The 27,831-nt window shown below is 42.2% G+C and overlaps 1 protein-coding gene and 1 non-coding gene across 2 annotated transcripts in view; one reads left to right on the top strand and one right to left on the bottom strand.

The window, feature by feature from the left end:
• Positions 1-967: 967 nt before the first annotated feature.
• On the bottom strand, positions 968-1,074 carry LOC127686624 (U6 spliceosomal RNA). The gene has a single exon (XR_007978208.1). It is a non-coding gene; the product is annotated as a U6 spliceosomal RNA (small nuclear RNA).
• A 1,613-nt stretch (positions 1,075-2,687) lies between these two features.
• The window catches only part of Acvr1 (activin A receptor type 1), a 67,707-nt gene continuing 42,563 nt past the window's right edge, over positions 2,688-27,831 (top strand). Inside the window, 2 exon segments of the mRNA XM_052182506.1 lie at positions 2,688-2,929; positions 18,309-18,382. Coding sequence (XP_052038466.1) covers positions 18,316-18,382 — 67 coding nt within the window. The 5' untranslated portion in view covers positions 2,688-2,929; positions 18,309-18,315.

Below are 27,831 nucleotides of genomic sequence, written 5' to 3'. Positions count from 1 at the left end.
ATGATGGTCATGTGTAGGCAGATAGGCTATGCGTGGGACATTTGAAGACTTAGATCTTCAAGATTTGTTCAATGCTTGAACTCCTTATTTTACCATCCTTGCAGACTTTTTATTTTTACTTATTGAGTTTTTTTAGATGTTTATGTCATGTGCATGAATGTTGGCCTGAATGTATATGCGTGTGCACCATTTGTGTGCCTGGTGCCTGTGGATGTCAGAAGAAGGGACTGGATCCTCTGGAACCGAAGTCACTGAGGTTATAAGGCAACAGGTGGGTGCCGATAATTGAACCCTGGTCTTCCACAAGAGAAACAAGTGCTCTTACCTACTGAGCTCTCTCTCCAAACTGCTTACCAAATATTTTTCTTATAGCACATCACAGTTTTGACTTCAATTACAGGATTTTAGAGAGCCTGGAGCATTTGGCAATAAACATTCAATTATACTTACATTTTATTTTGACTTTTATCCTGTAAACTTTTGAGCACCAACAGTATACTAAGTATTATGAAGGGAGAATGTAATATGTAATCTGCACCTGATTTTAAACTGGTTTGGGGACAAGTCCACTTTATAGTATAGATGACAGGTTGTAGGGGTAGTCGACCAGGGCAGGGAGCAGCACTCTGTAGCACTGTTTTTTTTTTTTTTTTTTTTTTCAAGCCTTTTCTTTCTTTTTTTTTTTTTATTATTCGATATAATTTATTTACATTTCAAATGATTTCCCCTCTTCTAGCCCCCCACTCCCCGAAAGTCCCGCAAGCCCCCTTCTCTTCCCCTGTCCTCCCACCCACCCCTTCCCACTTCCCCGTTCTGGTTTTGCTGAATACTGTTTCACTGAGTCTTTCCAGAACCAGGGGCCACTCCTCCTTTCTTCTTGTACCTCATTTGATGTGTGGATTATGTTTTGGGTATTCCAGTTTTCTAGGTTAATATCCACTTATTAGTGAGTGCATACCATGATTCAAAAAATATGGAACGCTTCACGAATTTGCGTGTCATCCTTGCGCAGGGGCCATGCTAATCTTCTCTGTATCGTTCCAATTTTAGTATATGTGCTGCCGAAGCGAGCACTGTAGCACTGGTTTTTAAGCAGAGAATTACAAGGCTAAACAAAGAAACAAACAAATAAATGTCAGCATTAATTTATTATTTATTAGGTTTTCTTAATTACTACTACTACAGTACTAACTACTACCACCACTACTACTACTACTGCTGCTGCTACTACTACTACTACTACACTACTACTGTTATACTACTACTACTACCTACGAACTACTACTGGCTCCTCCTCCTACTACCTTCTTGCTAATCTGAACCAACCACTGCTGCAGCAGCACCATGATCTTAGTAGCTGGCCAGTAGATGACATTGTAGCAACTTGACAGGCCAGTGAACAGTTTTGACTAACCCACTCCTAAAACACAGAGCAAGCACACAAAGCAGCCTTCTTCAGAAGCCCAGAGAAGTACGAACATTTCAACAGTTCATGAAAACTCAAGGGTTTGTGGGAGAATATTTTTAAGACACCCACTTGAGGAATGATCACCTCTCTGACTTTGTCACATGATTGCCAGGAATGGCTAGTTTCTGGTTGTTGCTACTACAAAGAGATTTTTTTTTTTTAAAACTGCATCTTGTTTTTGGGTGTGCCATTAATGTGTCTAAACTTTTCTTTCAAGTGGATTGGGAACCTTTGCTTCAGCTGAAGCGAGGCATGGTGGGATAGCATCTGCGAAAAGTTTTCTCTTGAATTCCAGTGTAGATGGAAGGTTTTCTTTTCCACACGGTTATTTAGGAATGCTGCATTGTAGAGTTGTTTTCTACAGAGATTTATTTACACAAGAACTTTCTTGGCAAAGCTTTCCTTGAGGTTAAAAAAAAAAACCTGGGAGTTGTTTTCTGAGGGGGAGTGTGGGGTCTGGTGCCATGACTAGGGATCTGAATGAGAAAGTTTGATTCTAACAGAATTTTCCACTTCCTCTGGCAAACGTTGGTGTTTTTTTAATTTTTCGGGTTTTCCTAAAGGAAAAGGGAGTTTGGGTGGTTTTTGTTTTTTGGTAGTTATCTGGAGCCCGTTCCCTTCCGTTTGTGCCTGGTCCCCACCATTGTTCTCAGAGTCTTTGAACTGCATTATCTGCTATGGAGAATGTTGCTTGAAGGTAGACCAAATCCAGCAATTTTTCAGTACTTATTCAAGAATTTAGTTGGCTGGTTGTCTTTAGTAGAGACCACCATTCTAGGGAGGGGGACTTCATCTTATCCTGTATACTGATCAGCCTTCTTCTTCTTTTCTTTTCTTTTTTTTTTTTAAGTGTTTGATATAATATTCATAGCCATTTTCTGTTTGACTGTCTCAGGATGGTTTACAGTAGGTGGCATATGGGCTTTAAAGCAATTTGACTTTGCATTACTAACCTCTTACTGGGTTTATGTCATTTATAAAAATATTTAAAGAGCATTGCAGCTCTCTGACCTCAACACATGCACATTAGCATTTCAGATTTTCCGTCCTTGCTTCTCTTGCTAATGGGCTGTCACTTTATGGTTCCAGTGGAGAAGCTTGTCAAGTACGCTTCCATTCGCCAACACAGAAATGCACTGGAGATGTCTTCTGCTTAGCAGATTTCTTTCTTTCTTTCCCTCTGCAGCCTCCGGTGCTCCTGAGCTTGTCCGGCCATAGGGAGCCTGCTGGGGGAACTTACAGCTTCAGAAGACTCCTGGAGCGCCTTTCCTATTACCCTCTTCCTTTGAGCCGCCCGTGCCTCTCTGCTGGAGGATCTGGACTGGGTGTGCCCTGGAACTGGCTTTAACTGTAGCCCTGTCAGGCTTCCGCTGGACCTCAGGGGACAGTGTTGCCAGCCGCGCACCGCTCTCCAACACATCGCCTTTTTACATGCTGTTTGGCACAGATCGAATCTTCAGGGTAAGTTCTCTGCCCCATGTCGATTTAGTCGTCCTACGTAATTCTAATAGAAGAAAGTTTGGGGCAGCCGGCTAGTTCTTCGTTCCTGCATGGCCTGAATGGCAAGGTCTTTTACTGGGTCACAGTTTCACATTCTGTAACTTTGGGCAAGCTGTTGAAATGCTACCAGCATGTCCCTATATACAACATGCCCCTTCTCCGTGTTTCCCGTGAGGGCCACAAAACTCTTTTTTTTCTTTCTCACCTTTCCCACATATGAACCTATTTATGTAGAGAACTGTTTTATGTAGAAAACACACATTATCAACTGTTCCCAAACTGGTGAAACATGATTTAGACGTCGTGGCTTCTCCCCTGCGCTTGATGTTTTGTAGGATTTAATTTGAGTGTAAGTAATGCTTCCTCGGTGTCCTTTACGTGACAGTAACACAGTAAGAACCAGCGCTCCAGTAAGCCATAATTTAAAGTGGGTGGGGGAGAGCAGACCTCTTCCCTCAGGGAACTAAATGAGCCACGGTTGTGGACACTGGGCTCTTTAGGTCGCCACTACAATTTTAAGGCGGGGGAAGCGTGCTTTGGGCTGTTTTGAAGGCATTGCTTGTATCTCTTCTTTATTTCCTAGGGGCTAGCCGCTTACAAACTCTGACTTCCAGCCTTCACGGGTCTGGAGATATCCTTACGCAAAGGGGGAAAGGGGTGTGAGTCTGAGTTAGTTTTAAGAGGAAGTAATGAATAACAGGGGTGCCACTGAGACCTCTTTTTTTCTTTTGGTTGTTTATTTATTTATTTGCAGGGTGGAGGGGGTGGCGGCTGGAGTTAATCACTGACTCTGTCTGTCTCAGTTTTGAAACCGAGAGAAAATAACTGGGCTCATTTGTTTCTCAGCGTGTCCAAGAGTGAGGCTCATTAGAGGGGGTTTCAGATACCTTTCTTTGGGAATGAATTTCGTATTTTTTTTTTAATCATTGTATAAATTTTTTTAAGTAGTATAATTGATGGACACAGGTTTTAAAAGGCACAGAAGGAGTGTGGCCTGAAAAACAAGTCTTTTCTGGTTCGCACAGAGCCCCGCCGATCATCTAGCCATCCACTTTTAGTATCCTTTAATGTTTTCCTTCTGAGCCTATGTAACCCACACACATGCGAACTGTACCTTTGTGTCACAACTGTAATGATGTGACTTTGCCTTGTACAGTTCTTCCCTATGTATCAGTGCTCTGCGCCTTTACCGTGGGTGTGTGGTATTCCATTGGAGGACGGGTTGTCATGGACCTAGGTAGTCGTCTACTGATGCATGCACAGATCATGTCCAGCTTTTACCCTCAGGAGCAAGGCAGCAGGGAACTGCCACGCGCATGCCATGTGTGGTCCCATACAAGCGTTAAGTACAGCTGTGGTTCCTGCTGGGTCAAGGAGCATGCGCATTTTGATTTCGGAGGCAGTCTGTTGCCAGTTGTTCTGCCCATATTTGGAAAGTTTTAGTTCTTCGTAGAGGTGAGAACATTGCTTCCTCACACCTTTGCCAGCCATAGTGTAACTGACAAACCGATAGGTGCAAATGTCTGTTTAGCATCTTTGTCATTTTCATCCTTTTTTTAAAATTAACATCACATATCATTCCCTGGGCTAAAGAACCAGTTATGTTTCTGGCGCTGTTTCCTCTGAGTTCGTGTCTTTTGTCCTTTATTCCATCAGGCTCTTGAGTTTACTATTGGAATGCTGATTTCTTACAAGAATACAGATTTTCCCTTCCCCTGCTTCTTGTGGTTTGTATTGTTTGTAGATCTCTTTCTTTGGTCATGTGTATAAAATTTTTCCTTTGTTGATTATTAAACATTCCACGTGGTTAGATGTCTTCATTTAACAAATATTTACCAAATGTCTTTTACATGTTAAAAGTACCCAGCTATACAGTAGAAGAAAAAAAAAACTGACTCCAGTTTTGCTCAATGAGACTTGGATTCTAGTGGAGGAGATAGTCGATAAAACCCAAATAGCTTTGTAGAGATAAATATACAGTCTGTCATTTTATGGTGTCAGACATTTGTGTCAGTGAAGAGATTTCTGTCAGCGGCAGACCTTTGTCCGGCTTCTGGCTGGTGTGATGTGGCTCTTTTATTTAAGAGTTAACTCTTTGTTCTAGGTGGAATGCTATCTACAATCCAATTTAATTTTTGTCTAGATGCTCCATTAGTTAGTGTGTGGCTGGCCCGCTGTAACCAAGGGACTGAAACACACTGTGATTCTAAGAACACAGACATCTACTTTTTTTTTTCTCACTGAACAGTCCCAGCATGAAGAAAAAAACCTGGGCGAGACAGACAGGTCCACCTATGTTGTGAAACTGGGGTTCCTTCTTTCCCATTGGCCAAGAGCGTCACTGTGGTCATTATCTGTAAGGTCTTATCAGGTCCCGTCAGTGGCAGGAACAAAGGCGAAAGTTCAGGACGAGTGTTAGGGTTTGCAGAGTTCACTACAGCCTATGGGTCAGTGACAATTCAGTCCCGTGGACACGTTTGCTTTGTTATTTCCGTGCCTTCTGCTCCTGGCAATTGCCACTTGGTCTTCTGGAAGAGTGGCACTGTAGTCAGTGTACTAGATAGTTCTGATCTGTTTTTTTTTTTTTTTTTTTTTGGAGGGGGGGTGCTGGTTTTCGAGACAGGGTTTCTCTGTGTAGCCCTGGCTGTTCTGGAACTCACTCTGTAGACCAGGCTGGCCTTGAACTCAGAAATCCGCCTGCCTCTGCCTCCCAAGTGCTGGGATCACAGGCGTGCGCCACCACTGCCCGGCTAGTTCTGATCTTTTTATTTGTTCATAGTTTATTTACTCTGAAACCCTCTCTCACCACCTTTCTTTGACATACATGGTCGAACAGTAGTTCCAGGCTGATCTTGAACCTGAGACCCTTGAGCCTCAGCTCCCTTACCTCTAGGGATATAAGCCTATATCACAGAGCCTTGGCTTTCATTTGCAAATGAATTTCCCTACATATTTTGGCCTATTTCTGAGCTTACATGTAGTTTCATTAATTTGTCTGTCTATGCAGATATGAGACCCTAAAACCCTAATGCACACATTCTTAGATACGCAATCTCCCCGTCTTGTTTAGTTCAATAGGATTTTTATATTTGTTGGTTTATTTGCCTTATGCTTTTTAAAAATACAAACATTTAAGAGAGTCATAGTCTAATCACCATTTCTCTCGCATGTGACACAGAAAGCTACCAATAGCATGGGGTTTGGCGTAAACTTTGTTAGAGAGGGTTCCCATGCTCAAGGTGTTAATTTTGGTGATTGCCTTGCATAGTCACCTTGGGAAACACTGATCTGGATGCCGGTCCTTCTGTGTCCTTGGACAGTAGAAACTGACATCAAAGTTCAACTTGGTGAACTGATGACTTTTATTGGTGTTCCGTACAGGAGTACGAGTGAGAGGTTACTAAATGACTCAATGTTACCAAGGCTCACCCCAGCATGGTGACAGCTCACAGAGCTGGGAATCTGGAGCACACTGTACAGCATGCAGGAACCTCAACAGGTGGGAGAGTGTCCTTTCCAAGTGACTCTAGTCTAAACCTCTTCCAGGAAGCTCAGCTCTGCTTTGTTTTCCAAGCAGCTGGTCTGGTCTCGCGAGTCCTTCCACCTGAGGGGCACTCAGCTTTTATGGCTTATTCTGTTAGAGGGCGCCTAGGGAGTCTGGTCAGTTTCAGGGACTTCCTGGAGCTATGTTGAGTTCTTTCCTGCTTAAGGGGCTTACCTGTGTACTGGAAGGTTTCAGTCCCAGAGGAAACTGTTACACAACAAACAGCTAGATTAGTCAGTTCTGATAAAGTGAGATTTTTGTGACCTTCACACAGGTCAAGCTCATTTGTAGGATACCGGGAATGGTAGTTGTTTCCTTATAATTCTCTATGACTTTATCATGGAGGGGTCCCACTTAGCATACGGTTTAATATGGCCCCTCCCTTTCCTGTCTGGTAAGGCTCTCTCTCTTCAGATTCTACCCTCTCACCCCCAAGTTCACTCTTTCTTTCATTCTTTCTCTATTTATCTGTTCATGGATTCAGCCATTGAACTTCTCAATTTTTTTTTTTCTAGATAGACTTGGGTGATTCTCTCCTTACTTTGTCTTTTAGTAGGAAATGGCAGCTTAATACTGCAACCTGGGCAGCAGTGATGCTCTCTGTTACTGGATGACCGTTGTTTTGAAGCTAATTTTGTGGGCAGGACCTGGAATCATGAATAAAATATGTCTCGCAAATATTTCCAGTTGAAATTTACTTTCAGAGGTTTTGGCTTAAGTGCTGCTGTTACACCTATCTCTTTTTTCAATCTCACACAAAGGACTGTGGTCCATAGGAACGCCAAGGAGTGACAACATTGGCTGTAGTTACTTAATTGTTCAGTACTAGGTGCACAGTATTGTCAGGATGTTGCAGTGCTAACACCTCGCCAGCACTAACCATTCTAGAAGATCCAATAACTTCCTTTTATGTACACTGTTCTAGTCTTCTTCATTTCTTCAGGCACAGATTGTTTAGAGTCAACAATTTACCTACTTAAAGACTGATTTTAGATGATATTGGAATAATAACAACTTTGTTAGGTGAGATGTTATGCTTGTGGAGATATCTATCTATCTATACCTATCTATCTAATATATATATTAAGATATGTATCTATCTATCTATCTATCTATCTATCTATCTATCTATCTACCTATCTATATTAATGCTTGGGGCTTCTCATTAGAATACCCTAGGAAGAAATGGAAGAACAGAGGAAGCCAGTTTATGTATCTTTGGAGATGGAGAGTATGCTGCTGATTGTTGTCTTTTTAAATTGCATTGGTTGTTTGTGTGTGTGTTGGGGGTTGGGGGTAGAGAGGTATCCACTGTTTTTTTATAAGATAGGATGAATTGTTTCTACCCTACAGCCTTTCTATCTTTATGTATTTGGGATATCATCTATTTAAAAAAAATTCTCCTCATTGAATACAGTGCACTTAATTTTATTTTGAACATTGCTCCTTTTAGGTCGGTGAGTGGCTTGGGTTGGGTGGATAGTCATTGGGTTATAACTGTTTTCTGGTCTCTTTCCATGGAATATGCATCTAGAAGCCTGCCCCACCCCCACCCCCATTCCCCAGTGCTTCCTTGGTTTCTGTTGTGGTTACTTGAATGCTAACCGGTTCAACTTGTGCTCTGACCCTGGTACATGGCTCCTTTGCTTTCTCATGAACGTATTTATACTTTTGACGGATATATTTAAATGAACAGCTGTGCGTTTGTTGAGTCATACCATGATTATCTGATTCCGTTGTAGCTGCTCGACTGGCAAAAGCATATTTGAAGCTAAATTGTGAGAAAATTCCATTAATCACACTCTCCTGGGGGAGGGGAGTGGGGAAAGAAGGACCACTGTGAGAAGTCCTTTTAAAGATTAATTAGTGATTCCATTATTTAGAGTAGGTTGATCCAGTTGCAACTCAGTGTGCCACTTACAGAAACTGTACAGAGGTGTAAATAACTACAAAAGGCTTAGTGATAATCAGTTTTGTGGGCAAACTTCTCTGAAATAACTGTTGGGCAGGCAACTCCTCAGCAGTGTGGTCTCTATAAAGAGACGAGTCCTAGAGGATTTCCTTTTCTGTAGATTTCTGTATTCTCCACTTGGTGCTTGAGTTCACTGGCTAAGTATTTTGTTTTAAGCTTCCTGAACTGATTGCATCGAACATAGATGATGTTATGTCTTTCTTTTCTCTCCTCTCAAATGTTCCAATTGCAACTGTAACCTCTGGCTGAGTCTTTGGCTCCTCCAAGCCAGCTCTGTTTTTATCTTGACACCTCCTCGAGGTTCTTTCTGAGGTTATTGATATGCACAGAAGCATGATCTTCTGAATAGCGTCAATAACTGTTAGAAGACATGGGGGAGATAACATGTCAATTTCTGACTTGTAGGAGCCATGTTTTCAAGCTACCAAAGTTGTTCCAGAGTTACTAGGGATGGCTCTAGACATATCAGCTGGTGTCTGCAACGAGAGATGCAGGCTTTCCTTTCCAAATGGGCTATTGTCGGCCAGGAGCTGCCTGGCACACGCAGAGTCCGCCGGCTTCTTTCTGTCTGGTTGCTTCTCTTGGATGGTACTCTGGAAAGCCAGAACCCAAGTTAGAAGTGATCTCTTTTTAATTTATCTCAAATAATTGAGGTCACAGAAGCCCCTCCCACCCCAAGTCACTTCCTTGGCAAGCAGTATCGAACTTATACCCTGACTTCCTTTCCCTACCTAAACCAAACACAGTGTAGACTAATGATTAAAATGAAGGTTTTTGTTCTTCTTGAGTGCCTGGTCACTGCAAAGGGCTGTCACCAAGCAGGCTCACAGTCAAACAGCATGCTGATGTTTGTTTGGGGGAATCCAGAGAAAAATAATAAGTGCATGACCCAAATTACCCTGACCCTTCTTACCCTTAGAAAAAAGAAGAGATTAATAAGTTTGCCCCAAATTAAAATGCTTTGAGGCAGGGCTATGTAACACAGAAGGTTGGGCAACAAGGTTCAACACAGGAATGGGTTTGGAGTGTGAGGGACCCAGGTGTGAGAGGGAAGGCGGAACAGAAAGAATCCAGAAGGTGTTTTTTCTCACCTCCACAGATACATAGTGTAGTGAGAGCAGAGGGATAGAGGGGGGGCAGCAAAGGATAGACTCAAAAGGGATGGAAGGGGGAGGGGGCAGGAGGAGGAAGGGGGAGGGAGAGAGGGAGAAAGGGAGAGGGGGAGAGAGAGAGGAGGGAGGGAAAGAGAATGATCTTGAATTGTGCCCCCTCCCAAACCTAATACGCATTCCACTACCAATTATCGCCTGTTGATCCTCCTAACCTTAAAGTTTCTCCAGACTCATGGCTTATGCCTGACCTATAAGCACTGAGAAAGCTGAGTCAGGAGGACCACAAGTTCAAGGACAGCCTCAGATACATTAGAAGTACCAGGGTAGCTTGGGTTATTAGATCATGTCTCACAAGAAAGGAATCAAGTCATAGAACGAGGGCAGCCATGTGGGGCAGTCGCTGTATAGATACCATTTGTTTGTGGAGACAAAGGCTGCATCTAACTAGGGGTGGAAAGGAAATTTTAAATGGACCCAGCGGATAAGGAAGCCCTTCTTACCCTTAGAAAAAAGAAGAGATACACATTTCAGACTAAAGGTAGGAAGAGGTGGGGACCTTGAAAGCATCCAGGTTGTCATGGGACAGGTGGGAGGCGATGGTCTCCGGCTGGCTGAAACGAAGCTGGAGAACTGCGGCTGCGTAACCCTGAAGGAAGGAAGAGGATGGGAAGCCATCTCCACTGCAAAAGAAACCTGATTTTGAAGAACCGGAGGGGGATGGCTCGCTGCTTAGGCTTAAAATTCAGGTATCACAGAGAAAGCCGGAAGCGGTACCTACCCATGACTCCGAGCTTCCGGTTCAAAGAACGTGTCTCAGCAAATAAAGTGGGGCTTTCCCAAGGAAGATAACCGATCTGGCATCTAGCTTCCTCATGCGCGCGCGTGTACACGTTCATGTGCTCCCACGCGCGTGCCTTGACACGGCCACATGAACATGTACACCTACAAATAAAATTGGAAAAGGGAAAAAAATAATACTAAGGCTTGAGGTATTAGAAAGGGCACGCAGCATGAAATCAAAACCCTTGAGTCCCCGGGATCTCTGAATCTTCATTTGTGTCAGGAAGAGCAGAGTCAGTTTTGCTCTGTGTACAATGAAAACAAATTTAAAAGTAAAGTTAATTCTCTGTTCCCTGGCAGTCTAAGCTAAACACTCTACTTATTTCCTTTTAATTGCCATCCCTTCCCCCCTTTTACAGATTATACTTTATCTCTTTTTTCCTTTCTGGAGTGCATCTGCCCCAGCTGGAATGTTCACAGGGTAACTCCTTCAAAATCCTTTCCTGAAATGGCCTGTAATTATTCCCCCTTACCACAGGATGAATGGATCCAGGGTCTGGTTTGTAGTTCTATGGGACTTGTCCAAGGAGCCATTTGCATTCATCCACCGCAAAAGATCCAGTTTCATGCTAAGATTCCGAACGTAGCATCCCACCAGGAACCCTCCAGCAGCAGGGGAGTCTATGTAAACCCAAGCCCTGGCAACACGCACACTGCCAGTGCGGAGTGTGGTGTTACAAATGTTTAACAGGTCATTTGTGAACTGAAGGAAAGACGCCGACTTGACTTATATGGTATGATATCTTCGGTTTTGCTCGTCTTTGCAGCTACTCCTGACAGCTCATGTCTCTTTCACTCTCCAAAGGACCAAGGGTTGTGGAGTTAAGCCGCCCTTGGCCAGCTCCTTCCCTATTGGGCCGTAGTACCTATTTTTACACCATCCAAATCGGTCAGAATGGCTGGGTTTTGTCCTCGATGGAGGATGTTGTCATAAGCATGCTTTCCTTCACAGTTTCATTTTCAAATATGTATTACTGGATTTACTTTGTCCTCAAATGAACCTTATACTAATTTCCATATTTATTTTGAGGTGTGAATTATGAGCGAATTGATGAATGAATTTAGGGTGGACAGGAGCATGAACACACTTGCAAGGAAGTCTTTCCACTCCCCCACCCCCCTATAATAGCTTTTTTGATATTGAGATTTTTCTCTTCTGGGAGGCAGGGTGCTGAGGGAGATGATTGGAGGTTACAGTGCATGTGAAACTAATTTTGAGTGACCTAAATCACCATGAGTAAAATATGTTCTCTAAGAGAAGGGTCAAACTGGATGGAGTGCTGAATGATTAAAGTTTGGATTAAGTGTTGATGGTAAAACTAGATTGATGGTTGCTCTCTGGTAGACTGGCCATTGCAGGGTAGTGATTGATTAAGAGCACTAAACATTGGTCACACGGTCTTGGGTTTGAGCACATGTGCTTGGGCCAGTCGCTTGTCTGTCTCTATTTTCTCATTCCTAAAATAAGACTTCTAGGAGTATTTATTGTGAATGTTTTAGGGAAGAATGCATGCACATTCATCCCTAAACACAATGTCGGGCACATTCCCTGGGCACACTCCTACTGTAGAGATGGCAACATGGTGTTGAGTGATCAGTCACTTTCTTTGCTCTGCCCCGCCTTCCCTGTTGAGGAGATTTTATTTTAATTAATTAATTTTTGTATTGTGAAAGGCACAACAAAAAATTATGAAAACGTATGTAATAGTGGAAAAAGTCATCATGCATTAGTAGTTAAAGAACCCTTAAGACTGGGAAAGGTGTAGGGGAAAGATGACCTCACTTGGATGGTAAAAAAAAAAAAGGCATTTATTTTAAGCAGGGATGAGTGATTATTGACTGAGTTTCAAAACCTTTTTAACTTGAAGATTGTTAAAAATCAAACAGTGTCAAGAAATCCCCTTTTCAGTGAGACTCAGTGAGTCAAGGATGGGTCAACCAAGAGAATTTGGGCAGCCAGGCCAGACAAAAGAGTCCTTTGTTGAATTTTATGATTATTTTCCTCTCATGGGAAGCAAATTACTTACTCTGCAAGAGTCCAGATTGTAGGGACATCCTTTATTGCCTACCATAGTTTTAAATTACACTGCCTAATATGAGTTCTGAATGTTGAAAAAAGAGGTCCATTATACATTGATTAGTCTGTGGCCAGTATCAAAATGATATTTTTAGTAGTAGACTTCAGAGACTCTGTGGTTCTTTTCTTTTTCTCTACTGCCCCTTCCCCTCCTCTCCCAGATATAACATTTTGGTGAACAGAAGAACTACCATGCTTGATCTGAACCCAAACATCTTAGGGATGGAGGGCAACACTAACTCCTCAGCTGGTATCACTCAGACAGATCTAAAGTGTGAAAAGTACCATGGTGTTTGGAAAGTGGTTCTGTTCTGCCCTGTGATTGTCTGCTTTTAAAGTGGAAAATATGGGAAGTTCTCCCTCCCAGGGGGATTATAATTATATAAATTATATAAATTATAATGATATAATTTATCATAATATTCAGTACTCTCTCATAGACCTTTACTTGTTTATAAGAAACATTATTGATATATTAAAAGATATCCAGTGCATTACTCCTAGACTGTCAGAGCTCTTTGATATTGGAATGGCCCCGAGGATTTCTGATACCCCATAGCATCTTTGTCAGGGATTGGGCTAGTGCTCAGTCCAGAATACCTGGAGGAGCCATTGCAAATGTAGTGACAAAGGACGGAGCTTCTATGGAGAAAGACAGTGATTTTTGAAGTGCTGTTGCAGAATACCTGGGGATCTAAGATATTTTTCAGAGTTCTGCAAGCTTCTCAAGGTCCAGTGGTGGGTCCAAGGCGGGGTGGTTTTCTGTGTTTCTGTCAGCCAGCTACATGTTATAGCAGATGGGCTGTTGAATCATGTAGAACCCAGGTGTCGTCCAGGATACACAGAGAGACTTGATTGGCGTAAAACAATGCCACTTTCCTCCTCTCTACATGTTCTGCAAAAATAACATCTTACTTTTAAGAAGTTTGTTTTTTAAAAATCTGGTAGGATGTTTATTTTAATGGGAATTCAATGTTCTATCAATTGTGTTTTGCTTTCTATCATAGTACATATCACTAGGTTAAGCCCACATAGACAAGTTACTCAGTAATTCTCAAGGAGCATAAAGAGACCCAAGATCAGTAAACTTGCAAAGCGACTGAGGAATCTCTGAGTTCAGGGTTATTGATTATTTCCATTTTTGGTGACCAAGAGGAGAGAGATCGAGAGTTTACTTTTGAAAAACTGTATTTTCTTTTCTGCAGGTTTTCAAAGTAGAGATAGAAACTTTGTGATTAACTCAATATTTCAGTGAATTGAGTTTTTCTTTCGGGATAGGCTTCTCCTGTTATAGGCTTAGAAATTTGCTGAGGAGTCCAGGCTGTTCTTGAACTTAGGATCCTTCTGTCTTAACCTATCACATACCGGGAGTGCCAGGGTTATATATGTGCGCCACCATTTCAGGCTTGATGTTTCCTATAACTAACTCATGATCAGGAGATTCCTACTCATTCTCTTTCTTCAGGCTTCCCCCCTCCTCAGAGTGTAATTTGTAGAGGGCAATTAGTGGGCAGGTGGAAACTGAAAAGCAGGCAGCCAGGAAGTGCCGCTGACACTTTCCTCCCCAGGAGGTTTTTGTAGTTTTTGTGTTTGGATGTGATTTGAGTTGCTCTTAACTTATGGATTAGCTCCAGGGATTAGACTTATAAGTCATTGTTCTGTCTTTTGTAAACTTAAATCAGTGTATGATAATGGCAATTATCTGTAAATAGGTATATTGGGGGCATATATTTTCGGTTTGTATCATGGAAAATGTGGCAGAGATGATTGGTCTGGTTTTGCATGCTTAAAGTTATGAAAGCATTGTTTACGTTGAAATTTGGACATTTATTATTAATAAACTGAGCCAAACTCTTACTGAGATGATACATTGTAAAAAAATCTCCTCTTCCCTCGTAGGTGTGCTTGAGGCTGTGCTGATGCTTGATAATGCAAAGTTAAATTGAGTGTGTTAAGTCAGGGGGATTCTAAGTATTAAATGAGTACCTAGTTGGCTCAGCTGTAATGAACAAGATGGGGCTGTAGATTTTGCTCCTGGGGATTGGTAACAGAGACATGGTTGAAAGGTAAAATGGGTAGGAATATATCATTAATTGTCTTTCACAGGGGTGCAAATTAACAGCCTAAGAAAAAAGCAGTAGGAAGTTGAGACTTGAAGGATAAGCAGGAATTTAGTCAGGCTGGGCCTTGAAAGAAGAGTCCAACCCTGGGGAGACAATGTGCTAGGCTCTAGAGAGAGGCAGGGAAGCTTGGAAGCCTAGGTGGGGGTTGCAAAGTGGGGGACCTAAGGAAAGATGATGGCGGAGGACCGAAGGTCTGGCGACTGTGTGGGCAAAGTTACTCAGAACATAGAGCGCCTTGGCTTCATTCCCATTCTTGCTGTGCTCTCCAGCTTTCCCAGGGGTCCTCAAGCTACATGACCCTTGTACCCCTAATGCGGGTTGACATAGAATATATGGCATAAAATATGTCCATCGTTCAATTTTCTGTCTTGGGAACAAACTTCCTGAGATAAGAGATACAGGTTTCACTTGTCAAATGAAGAGGTTCATTTGGGAGGGAGATATATATTACTTTTATACATCTTATGTTGGTGCTGGGGGGTGGGCAGTAGCAGAGAGGTGGTAAAGGCAACCGTTCTCCTCATGACCAGAAAGAGAAGGCTTGGAGCCATGTAGTGAGGGCACCTCCTAGGCCTTACCTCTTGAAGGGTCCACTGCCTACCAGCAGTGCCAGCCTGAGGACCAAGCCTACACTCTAGCAATACATAAAACAGGAATGGAAAGACATTAGAGATTTGCTAACAGTGGAATCGTATTAACGAAAGTCTCTTTTTTTGTTCCAAAGATTTATTTTTTGTATATGAGTACACTGTAGCTGTCTTCAGACACACACCAGAAGAGGGCATCAGACCCCATTACAGATGGTTGTGAGCCACCATATGGTTGTTAGGAATTGAACTCAGGACCTCTGGAAGAACAGTCAGTGCTCTTGACCACTGAGCCATCTCTCCAGCCCAATGAAAGTCTTAAAATACTAAATCTGATTATTCCATGAGACAATGGACGCTAGGTCCATTTTTCAAAAGACTTAAAAAAAAATCTGAATTTGAGGAGACTACTCATGTCAGGTTGACCTGAGTTTTGTTGCTGTTTTCCAGTAGGCCGTGAAGGAGAATCAATAGGAATATCTTATGCCAGGGCCAGTATTGTCACACTCTTCCCTGGGTCTTGTATCCCTTATGTAATTAGCCTCTAGTTTTATTTTACTGATGTTAGAGCACTTGCCATTTGGGGAGGGTTCATCTCATGAGAGTGAGCCATTGAAGCCTGGAAGTTCACTTGAAGAGCTCTCATGAGCTGTGTAAGCCAGTCATGACTAGACTTTTTTTTTTTTTTTTCAGAGTCTCTCTGAAAGGTACCTCTCTTTGACTCCTGGGCCTATCATAGGAAACTGAGATTAATGCCAAGTAAAGCTGTCAGTTATTTACCGTTTTATTATATGAACATAACGTTATGAAAGCGATCTCTGAGTGGTTTCATTCTACAACTCAAGGAGTTCCTTTGTGTGCCTCTTAGATACTACATGCAACCACATTGGAGTTGAGTGTGCTATTGCTGGAGACGGCCAGAAACACAATTTTAGGTATTAGATGAGGGACAGAGAGTCGAAGTCACTTAAGGTGGAGAGGATGCTTCTAAGCAGCAGTTTCTTTCCTGTTATTATGGTACAATATCTTGGGTCATGTATTTTGCAAAAAAAAAAAAAAATCTATCATCTATCTATCCATCCATCCATCTACCCATCAACCCACCTATCCATCCATCCATCCACCCACTTATCCATCCATCCACCCATCTATCCATCCATCCACCCATCAACCCACCTATCCATCCATCCATCCATCCATCCATCCATCCATCCATCCATCCACCCGCCTATCCATCCATCCACCACCCATCTATCCATCCATCCACCCACCTATCCATCCATCCACCCACCTATCCATCCATCCATCCATCCATCCATCCATCCATCCATCCATCCAATCTTCTTCTATAACCCAGGCCAACTTTGAACTTGCAGTTCTCCTGCCTCTGCCTCCCAAAGTCTGGGGAGTCCAATGGCATGGTTCTAGCTTGCATCTAAAGGTCTTCATACTGCACAATAATGCAGCAGAGGACATATTAGCGAGGTGGAATAGGAGTGTTTGCTTAGATTTTTCTTCTTTCTGAGGAAGCTAATGATGCTATATTTGAGATTCATTTAATCTTTTTGTTGTTGTTTGTTTATTTGCTCTTTGAGGCAGGGTTTCTTTGTGTAGCCTTAACTGCTCTGGAATTTCTTTTGTAGACCAGGCTAGCCTTGAACTCAGAGATTCACCTGCATCAGCTTCCCAAGTGCTGGGACTAAAGGTGTGTGCCACCATGCCTAATCCTTCATTTAAACTTAACTGCCTACTCCAAATCTTTTCTCTGAACACAGTTCACAGGGAGTGTGATGAAACGGATCACTGAGAAAAATGATGATTTAGGATGAGCTGGTGGACTCAGTCAGCTGGGCCCGCTGTACCAGCATGCGGACCTGGGTTTGATTCCTGACACCATAAAAATGGTAGCTTGTTCTTATAAGTCACAGTGCTGGAGGGGCAGAGATGGTTGTATGCCTGCACTCATAGGTCAGATAGTCTACATTTATTAGTGAGCCTCAGGTCTCAGTCAGAGACTCTGTGTCACAAGACAAGGTGTATAGCTCCTGAAGAATGACACCCAGGGTTGCCCTCTAGTCACTGAAACTACCTCCACACACCTGAATACACATCTGAACATATACACGCCATGCGCACATGTGCATAGTCTCCATAGACACATGGAAGGTAATTTACCAACTTTTGTCTCTTATGGTGACGGTGTAAGCTTGACAACCCATTGACCTGCCCACAGAAGAGCTGCAGAGTGTTCTTAGCTTTGCTCCTCAGGAACCTGCCCCCAGTCAGACTCTCCTTAGATTCCTGATACCTGCAGGCATTACTTCAAGTAGCAAAGCTACTTAACTCAGAGAACAGAGCTTCTGCCAACATCGTTCTAGGTCAACCCCAGCTTGAAATTTCTCTCCATTGTCTTAGCTTGTCTCCATGACCTTTTGCTATCCTGTACATTGATATCATTTCTTCTTCTGAAAATATTCCCATCTTAATTGTGTCTAGCCTCTTAAACTTCTAGCCATTTTAAATGCAAAGTTAATGTAGAAATGCCAGGTTTTGCAGTAGAAGCGGGAGTAAGAGATTGTTTGTTTTCCTCTTGGATTGTAGGCTGGTCTAGGCTCAACCTCCAAACCTTTAAAAGAGAAGTGAGGGCTCAGACACAGTGACTGGCGTTTATGGATTCAATTTCTTATCTTTGCCATCAGATTAGAATAGTGAGCTTGGGCTTCTCAGTCTTTTTTAATATAATACCACCAATGTTGTGTTCAGTAGGGTAGAATAGAATTCAAATCTATAGTTGTTCAGAGTTCTTTATCTTCAACTTTATTCTCTTTATTTTCCTATTGAGTTCTTCATTAGGAGGGTAGTTTCAGAGACATAGCCAGTAGAGGTCATTGGCCAGACAGAAATCTTAAGACCTATGGAGATTTGTTTAGATCCACAGAAATGGAGTATTCAAAGGTGCTAAAAACCAAGGCATTACATGTTGGGTTTCTTCACAGGGCCCTTGAAGGTGGGATGTCTGACTTGCTGTCACCCTGTGTTAGTTTTTGTGTCTGACTTAACATTTCTCTTTTTTTTCCTTCCACAGTTATACAATGGTAGATGGACTAATAATCCTTCCTGTGCTAATGATGATGGCTTTTCCTTCCCCGAGTATGGAAGGTACGTGACACACAGCTGTTTGGTTAGGATAATGCACTGTGTATTGTTTGGCTTACTGTAAAACATTTGGTCCTTAATCCTGTCAGACTTAACACACCCTTTGTATAATAAATATCTGGCAGTGTCCCTTGACTGCTTTAATGTGCAGTTCTGATACATATTGCGTCTTGATTTATGTGTGTGTGCATGCCTGCAGTTTAAAGATGCCATTTAATACCCTACCAGAAATAAAAGATGAAGGTGAAATAGACAGTTGTGTAATTAATAATAAAGTAGTATGTGCAAACAAACGTACTCTGGGCTGCCAGTCTTGCCCGAGCACATTAGATATTATGAAGTATGGTTCTCTCTGTTATCTGTGTATTTTCTTCCCACTCTTTTGGATGCGCATGGTAAATGTGATTAAAATGTTAATTGGAAATTGCAGAATGAAGAGTTCCTGAGATTTTAGTAGCTATCAGAATATATTTATGCAGCATGGTATTATATTTAATCTGTTGTATCATTTACTATGCCTAATTTTAGGATTTATTTTTTTATATTGTGTGTGTGCACACGTGTGTGAGCCTGAAGTGGCATGTGTGGAGGCCTTAGGACAGCTTTCAGGAGCCAGTTTTCTTTGTCCACCCAGAGGTTCTGTGGATTGCGTTCAGGTTTGGCAGTCAGCACGTTTAGCCAGTTTTCTAGTCCTTACTGTGACTATTATAAGTGAAACATCATAGAATGTAGGGGGAACATGAGTAGTATGTTTAGAATTTGATGCTGTCCACACTTCTGGGTGTGATGTTAGGAAAAGGAAGGTATTCTAGTGTTACACATACTTGTGTGTATTCAGCTGTCTACCTCAAAAACAGGTTGCTGTTGTTATATTGACATTAGAATTACGTGTTCTACCTTCAGTGACTAAATTTTCTGAATAATGAGAAATTTTGTCAGAAAGTCAACAAAACAGAGACGTGTGGCCTCTTTGGTAGTTTAATCTACCTGCAGTAAACCACAATGTGTAAAAGACCCAGTTCTGTGGCAGGGGCCAGTCTAGCAGGAGGTCTTCTGATTACTGGGGACTTGCCCTCCAAGAAGTGTGTTAGATCCCTGTCCCTTCTTTCACACCTGATCTGGAGGTAAATTGTCTTCCTCTGCTTCCTGGTTTCAATACACCAACCTGTATGTTGTGTTCATTGTTTAGCAAAACTTCGGTTCCAATCATTCATGGGCTGTAACCTCCACAACTGTCAACCCAAAGAGCCCTTTCTGTTATTAATTTGATTGCTTCAGGTATTTGTTATAGTTATAGAAAAGTTGACCAGCCTACCTCCTGTTTATACAGTAATTTTATTTGGGGGAAGTTTAATATATATCAGGACAGTGAACAACATCATTTGTGTTTTTATGTCTAACAGTTAGTTTTAATTTTGCAGATTGTTTAGGTAAATGAATGAGTTGGGCCACAATCAGAACTTGCCAGAGTAAAACAATTATGGAGGCACAGGCATATAATTCCAGCAATTAGTAAGTGGAGACAGGAGGATTAGAAGTTGGAGGTTAACATTGAGCACATAATAAATTTGAGACGAATTTAGGCTATAGAAAACTGAAAACAACAACAAGCTTGCTATGACTTATGTCTATTTGGGCTTCTGCCACAAAATACCACAGACTGGATGCCTTGTTAGCAGCAGACATTTCTTCTAGTTCTCAGCCTGGGCAGGGCAAATTCAAGGTGCTGGGTGGGAGATTCTGTGTTTGTTGAGGACTCGTCACATATAGGTGGTGCTTTTTCACTGTGTCCAATGGTGGAAAGGCTTGCTATCTCTTTTATGAGGCCCCTGTCCTACTTTCATTTCTGTTGATGTGATAAAATACCTTGACAAAAGTAACATTAAAGTAGGAAAGGGTTTATATCTATGTACAATTAATTCTAGGTTAGAGTTTACCACAATAGGGAGGTGACGGCAGCAGGGACTTAAAACAGCTGGTTACATCACCTCTACCATCAAGAGCAGAGAGAAATGAGTGTGCACACACTCTGTTGCTTGCTTGCTTTACTCTGATCTCTTTTTCTTTAACATAGTTCCGTTTTCCCTGTCTAGGGAATGGTGCTGCCCACAGTGGCCTGGGTCTTCCGACATCAACCAACCCAATTAAAACAGTTCCTCACAGATGTGCTCAGAAGTTAACCCAATGTAGACAATTCTTCACTGAGACTCTCTTCCTGGGTGACTAGATAATCATCACAGACGTACAATCATACAGCAAGGGTCTTCCTTGCTCACATTCTGTTCCTTGTCCTACCTTCTTCTATCACCACAGATTTTAAGGGGATGCAAACATTCATATATAGCAGGAAACATTTTAGCTCATGATATAACCAGGCATTTGGAAGTCTTGAGCTTCTTACTTTGATTGATTCCTTCTTTGCCTACCTTGTTTCAGAAAAGCTGGTGACTCTCTAGACCTTTTTGAAAGCCACAAAACTGCTGTAGAAAGAAAGAAAAAAAAAGAAAGAGTTAATGCTAATTCTGTGTAATTATATGTCTTGCCGTTGCTTGTTGCTATGTAAATATATTCCAACTACAAATCATAAACTCTACCTCAGTGGGCATTGGAAGATGTCTGTTTTGTACAAGTGCTTAGAGCTATTCTCAGCCTTGTTTCGATCAGATGAGACATAAGGCTCATACCCTTGTTATAAGTTCTTTGGGATATAGGGGTCTACTTTGTATAATTGATTAGCTTCCAAGAAGGCAAATAATTAAACCGGTTAGTGTAGCCAACTCTGCAGAAAAGTCAGTATTCAATGTCCTAGGGGTTATTTTGTTGCACTTTAGACTTATGACTTTGTTGGATCTGTTCCTCCTCTATCCATCCTTCTGCCTGCATGCCTGTCTATCTATCCATCTATCTCTCTCTATTATCTCTCCACCCCATCCCCACCTGTGTGTGAGTGCATCTGTGTATATGTGTCTCCATTTCTCTCTTCTATGTCCTCTTGGGAATCACAAATCCACCACTTGCAGCATTGGAACAGTGCTAATAGTCCGGGAGGTCTCTGCCTGTAAGATGCAACCTGGGTTTGATGACAATAGAACCATGCATCTTACTTGGTTCTTTTTACTGTGGGAACATTTAGATTAGAATGAGTAAGGTGCTCTCATTTTGCTTTTGTTGGACAGTCCTGCTGCAGCCCAGACTGGCTATCTAGAGTCTGTCTAGACAGCCCTCAGCAATGAGTGTTATTAAAGACACTGCAATGCTCTGGTGTGGCGTGCCAGGAGGTGCCCTAGAGGATCCTGTCCTGCTAGTGCTGAAGGTGTTCATAGGAGGAAGTGGCCTCTTGTTAAATAAAGCTGGAGGAATTGATTGAGTTAGCATTGTTTTCAGCTGGTGATTTCTGGGGACCCATTTCTTGGCCCCTCCTTTAAAATTCCTTACTTAATGCTTTAATGGTCATTACTAAAAAGTCTTAAGAGCATTGTAGACTAAGCTGACTCCTGATTCTTCCTCTCCATATGCTAGTAAGCAGTGCGTTTTGGTTTCAGTTGAAATCAGGGGTTGACCTGTAGTAGAAGCAGGATAGCTGAGAAAAGGAAAGCAGAGGAGAGGTGGCTTGGGAGTGAGCCAGGAGGGAGAAGAATGGGGAAAGAGGGAGGGAGGGAGGGAGGGAGGGAGGGAGAGAGGGAGGGACCTAGGGAACCCATCCTTTCTTGTTCCTGTTTTGATTTCCCCTCCTTCTAGCACTTAGACTGTGCAGAGTTCAGCATTTGACCTCTTTATTTTTAATATTAGTGAATCACACTACTTAGGATTTTCTGTAAGTTCTATCTTAACTCTCATAGTTTCTGAACTCTGTACACATTTATTTACATTTCCCCAAATTCCTCATTTCACCACAGTTCTTTCCATTTTGCTGGCATTTTGTACATGGTGATAAGATTCATGAAGGCACCTCCAGGGAAGGATGTCGGTGCTCTTTGACCATATCTTCCTCCCCATCTCCTCTGTGTTCCCCATCCCACTCTTCTGGATAGGCAAATGCTTGACTACTGGAGACAGGTAATAAAAGCTGTTGTTCTGAGCTGATAGGGAAATGGATTGTCACTAAGATTTTCCTATTTAAAAACTACCACTACTACAGTGCTTATAGGTGCTGACCCGAGTGTGGGATGCTGTCCTTCCCCCAAAACGTTCTAAGGTGGACTGTTCTTGTCACAGTCATGGCTGGCTTGGGTGTTGGTCACTTCTTTTTGTGATTTAACTTTGTTACCCATCAGGGGTGTATTCTATAACAGGCACTTTTGTTTTGTATATCTATACTAGGAGTTTAAAGATAAAGCAAAAGACAACTGCTTGTAATACACTCAATGTTTGCAAAGTCGAATTTAGGTATAAAATGGCTTAAGTAAAAGAGATAAATAATAGGAAAAGTAATAAAAAAAATCTGGCTCCAAGCTTTGTAGATTAGAAATTGAAGAGAAAGTAGACTCCCATTTAATATACACTGAGCAGTAGAAGTCATCCGGTAACTATATGGCACTGAGTCCGTACAACATTCCATGGCACAAATAAAAGTCACAGGCATTTGTTGTAATAGATTTTGGTGTACAGACTTAGGCCATGAAACAGACGAAGGTCACATGGTGGCATGCAGGAGACTGAGGTGAGAAAGTATCTTGAGCACAAGAGTTCATGATCAGCCAGGACAACAAGGAGACATTGTTACAATCAAGCCAGCAAACAAAGATGGAAGAAGACTGGCCAGTCAGTCATCTTGGGAGGAGTTTGAGTCAGAACAGTGGAGCTCACCAGCCAGCCAGAACTTGGAAGGGGTGAGCTTGTTCAGCAGGAAGTCCCAGAGGCTGAAAACATTCTAGTCCTAGATAAGATTGGACAGAGGTTAGAGGCTTCCAGACCTAGGCCTAGGCTAGCAGACAGGCGATAAGCTTCGGAGACAGCAAGTAATACAGGAAACTAAAAGTTACCGTTGCAGTTCAAATATACCAAAACAGCATGCAGGACTAGTAAATAGGTACAGTTTTCATGTGCCAACTTTCCTCTTAATTTGTTTTTTTTTTTTTGAATGTGTTTATATTTCCTATCTCCCTCATTACACCCCTCCTTTCATGATGCTGGAGACCAAATGCTTGTGTTTCTTAAATGTTGATTAGGAACTGTGTTAGCATGTGGTAATAGGTCGAAGGCAGTGACTTGAGATAGCATTTGAATGCACTTTAGAGTATTCCCCAAGTTCTGAAGAACTAGTCAGGATGATACAAAACAAAAAGATTCCCTTTCCCATCCAAATGTGGAGAATTAGAAAATGCTGTGTCTTATAGCTACCTTTCGATAGTTATAGGTAACATTTATTGGATAATTAGTATATCCCAGTTACTGAGTTTACTGCTTTATATTATTTCCCATATTATTATTCATTTTTCATAATTCTACCCTGACAGGATTCTTTTTTTTTTTCTTTTTTAGGCTGTACCTTTAGATAAAGCTCCTGATGTTACATGGCCAACACAGGTGTAATATAAGAAATGGTGCCTTCAGGACAAGGCCTAGGCTAGCAGACAGGCAATAAGCTTTGGAGACAGAAGACAGACCACTAATACCCTTTAAATTATTTATTTATTTATTTATTTATTTATTTATTTATTTATTTATTATTTTGCTGTAAGTTAGTAGCATCCATCCATATTCATTTTCTGTATGGTGCATGCTAGGATCCAGTTCAGGGCAGTTTGTTGGAGAAGGTAAGAAGAGGGCCCGAGATTGGCCATTGATGAGGCCCTTTCCCCTGGGCTTGTGATTTCCAGGTCTCTTGTCTGTCCTATGGGGGAATCATCTTGCATTTTCATTATCCGTACAACTCTAGCTGCAGGGAGAGTTTTGTTTGCTCTCACAGAGAAGAGCACTCGAGTTCTAATTACCTGTATATTCTTGCCTTTCCTTTCCACTAATAAGACTAATCACGCTCAAACACTGCTATTATGCCACCAGGGAGAAGGTGGAGTTTCTGACAAAAGTCTCTCCTTTTGTCCCTGTGTGTGTTTGCAGGTGGAAACCATGACACAAAGATGAAAATGGTGCACTGCTTTTTTTGGAAGCATTTCAAAGCAGAGACAAACCCCAGTTTATTGACTTGACAAACCACAGTTAGATTTGAAGACAGCAAGGACGTCCCGACTTAGGCACAGTTTTGTTGCAGATTTTGGCCCTAAATTATTTTCTGTGTTGACTGGATTGCCGACTTTCCAGGCCATCACCACTCAGACTTTCCAGGCCAATTACCCAATGGACGAGGGAAGGGACAAGTTCAATGGACTTTTTGTTAGGGTCCACAAAGGTGCCCCTCTTTGAATAGAATGAAACTTTCTTTGAGTTTCTCAGGAAGTTCTTGAAGGGGCGAGTGAGTGTAAAAGAAAGGTCTCAGTATCGAGTCTGTTGCTCCCATTTCCTGTTATTGTACTGTCAATTTATCCCTTTTGTTCAGAAGAAAGTCTTTTGCTTGACCATATCATCAAACTAGTTTCTTAAAGGAGCGATGTGAGATGCACTAGACCGTTGGCCATCAATAGGTCCTAAGCTGAACCATCACGCTTTGAAGCCGACACGCTCTCAAAGTTGCTCCAAAAAGTTCATTTTTGTTTGTTTGTTTATTTGATTTGTTTTTTTTTTCAAGTTTTCTTTTCTAACAAAGGGATTGTCTTTGAACTGCTGCAATGTGAACACCTTAACAAAGGTTTCTTTCAGCCACTCCTTCTTGGGAAATGTTTGCTTCAACCATAAACTAGAGTCATGCCCACTAGGTTCAGTGGAGACTTTAAGAGCAGAGTGGGTAGTACTCACCCAAACTAAAGATTAAATAAAATCACGAGTGGAACAAATGTTCAGGCAGAGGAGGTAGTTTTTTTCTTGTCAACCATGGTATATAGGGCAAAAGCGTCCAGGCTTTTACTTTTGTGAAGGTGGCCTCTAATTTGTGAGAGGCCATTTTCTCTATAGAAAAAGTAGTGACACAGGACACAGGAGGCCTGTCAGGTGTCATGTCTGCATGTTTCACTTCTGAGGGAGGAAAAAATACTGTGAAAAAAAATAGGAATTAATTTGCAAATCTCAAAGCACTACAAACTGCTCCCCCTGTAGCCTGGGCTGACCCAAGCAAGCTTCCATAGATGATGCTTATTCCTAATTATCGTAATTATCCAGAATGTGAGACAGTCCAAGATCATGTAAGACACAAGGCCATGTGCTTTTCCTCATTCCCGCTATGACTCATGGCACGAAGCACTTGGGGTAGGTCCCAGGGCGAGCATGAAGACCTGCATATCTGAAAAGAGAGCATCACAAAGCAGAAATTGCTTTTATTCCCCTCCTTCCTTAATTCAACCCATCATTTTTCACAGAAAAATACATAAAAAAAAATGAAAAAAACAAAACTCTAGCTTGCCTTTGCTACTGTGTAATGAGTTAAAGCTGTAGCTTCATAGGGAAAAGCCCTTATCTGTCTGTCTGTCTGTCTTCTATTCATTTTTACAATTTCCTCCTCTCTCTCCAAGCCAGTTGACTCGACAGGAAGAGGGAAGTTTATATTTACACCTTTTCAGCCTGGGTCAGAACCCTAGGACAGCTGTGGTCTGATTCTAATCAGCAGAATCTAAGTCCAGGAGGAGAGAGTCTCCCAGAGCTAGTGCTGTAGATAGGGCTTTTGTGGGTCAGTGTGGAAGATGAACTTGCCAGGATTTTGTATTTGCAGGGTGTGGGAGGGAGAGAAGGAATAGGACTAAGACAGGGAGGTGGTTCTCTTGTGAATATGGCCATGATATTCACCTTAAACAACAGCCGCTCTCCAGTTGCTTTTGGTAGTTTTGGTGGGAGGGGCAGTGGAAATGGCCTCTTCCCTCTTCTCTTACTTGTTTTGTCTTCTGAGTTCTGGTTCCTACCCTAGGACAAATTGAAAACCATGGAAACTCACAGATTTATTCAGAGAAGTTATAACAAATAGAAAATGACAGCACTCCACAGTTGGGTTTTGAATTTGGCTTATGCAATATAAGACCCTGCAGAATGCCCTGTAGCCTTCTAGTTATGATTCCCTTGACTTCAGAAATGCAGTTTCAGTTCTGCAAGTAAGGATAGTGCTTGATAGTCTGATGGTGTCAGTTAAAATGAAACTGAAGGGAAGGTTCTTGGCTGGGTATAGGAATCAGGAAAGAGATACAGCAATCATAATCATTGAGCCATCTTTCTTTGTGTTGTGCAACTGTGTGCGTGTTCTACCCCTCTGTGTTCCTTATACTGTACGATGGAGGCAGACCCTACTCGCACCTTGTTGGTGCAAGGAAATACATGAAGCAAGTTGTTCACAGAGTAAGCTTTAGACCAAGGGGCTATGGGTTGGCCGTGTTCGCTGTGTTATCTGTAGTTCCTAAGCCATTGGCTCATCTACTGTGGTGGTTTGAATAGGAGTGGCCCCCATAGGCTCATATGTTTGACTGCTTAGTCACCAGGGAGTGGCAGTATTTGAGAAGGATTAGGAGGTGTGGCCTTATTGGAGGAAGTATGTCACTGGGAGATTCCCAAAGCCCAGGGCTGGCCTACTCTCGATCTCCGTTTTCTACATCTCTGGATCAGGATGCTCTCAGCTACTGTTCCTGTACAGTGAGTGCCACCATGTTCCTGTCATGCCCTCCACACAGTGATAATGGGACTTTGTAAACAAGCTGCCAGTTAAACTTTTTTATAAGAGATGCCTTGGTCATGGTAGACCACCAATAGAACAGTGACCAAGACATCATTAGTGCTCAAAAAATGCTGGTCTCTCTCTCTCTCTCTCTCTCTCTCTCTCTCTCTCTCTCTCTCTCTCTCTCTTGTCATTTATTTTGAGTTTAGAACAAGAGTTGGTTAAGAGCCTCCAGTCAGTGAGTTACCAGTGAACATCAGCTATGAACACAGCCACATCTGCAATGCACATGGAAGAAGTGGATTCTGGTGTCTCAAAGCCACAACCCTGCTGTGTAAACCTGAGGTTACAGCACAATCCTGGTACTCCTCTTACAGGAAGTTCTCACCTCAGAAGTTGGCGTTGGCAGTCTAGGGAGGAAGTGCTGTGAGGACAAACAGGCACTGAACCAGCAAGGAAGGGATTCAAGAGCACCTTAAGGCAGGAGATGGGTGAAGCCCTGAGAAGGTGGAGCACGGGGTAGGGGGTGTAAGGATTATGGGGAATGAGAGTCAGGAGAGGGATTCCTTAGGATTGAGAGTTCTAGCCCAGCAAGAGTATCTTAGGTGATTGCCACTGAAGACAATGGTGAGTTACAGAATAGGTGTTTGGGGATAGATCATGGACTGTGACAAGGAGAAGGAATAAGAAAACTAAGTCCTTCCATGGTTAATAAAAGTATTCATGTATTTGTTATTTTGCATGTATGCATGCATGTGTGTGTGTG

Source organism: Apodemus sylvaticus, chromosome 5 (genome assembly GCF_947179515.1).
Source record: "Apodemus sylvaticus chromosome 5, mApoSyl1.1, whole genome shotgun sequence".
NCBI classification, from domain to species: Eukaryota; Metazoa; Chordata; class Mammalia; order Rodentia; family Muridae; genus Apodemus; species Apodemus sylvaticus.
Note: the sequence above shows the minus strand (reverse complement) of the source record. Positions and strands in the feature narration are given on the sequence as shown.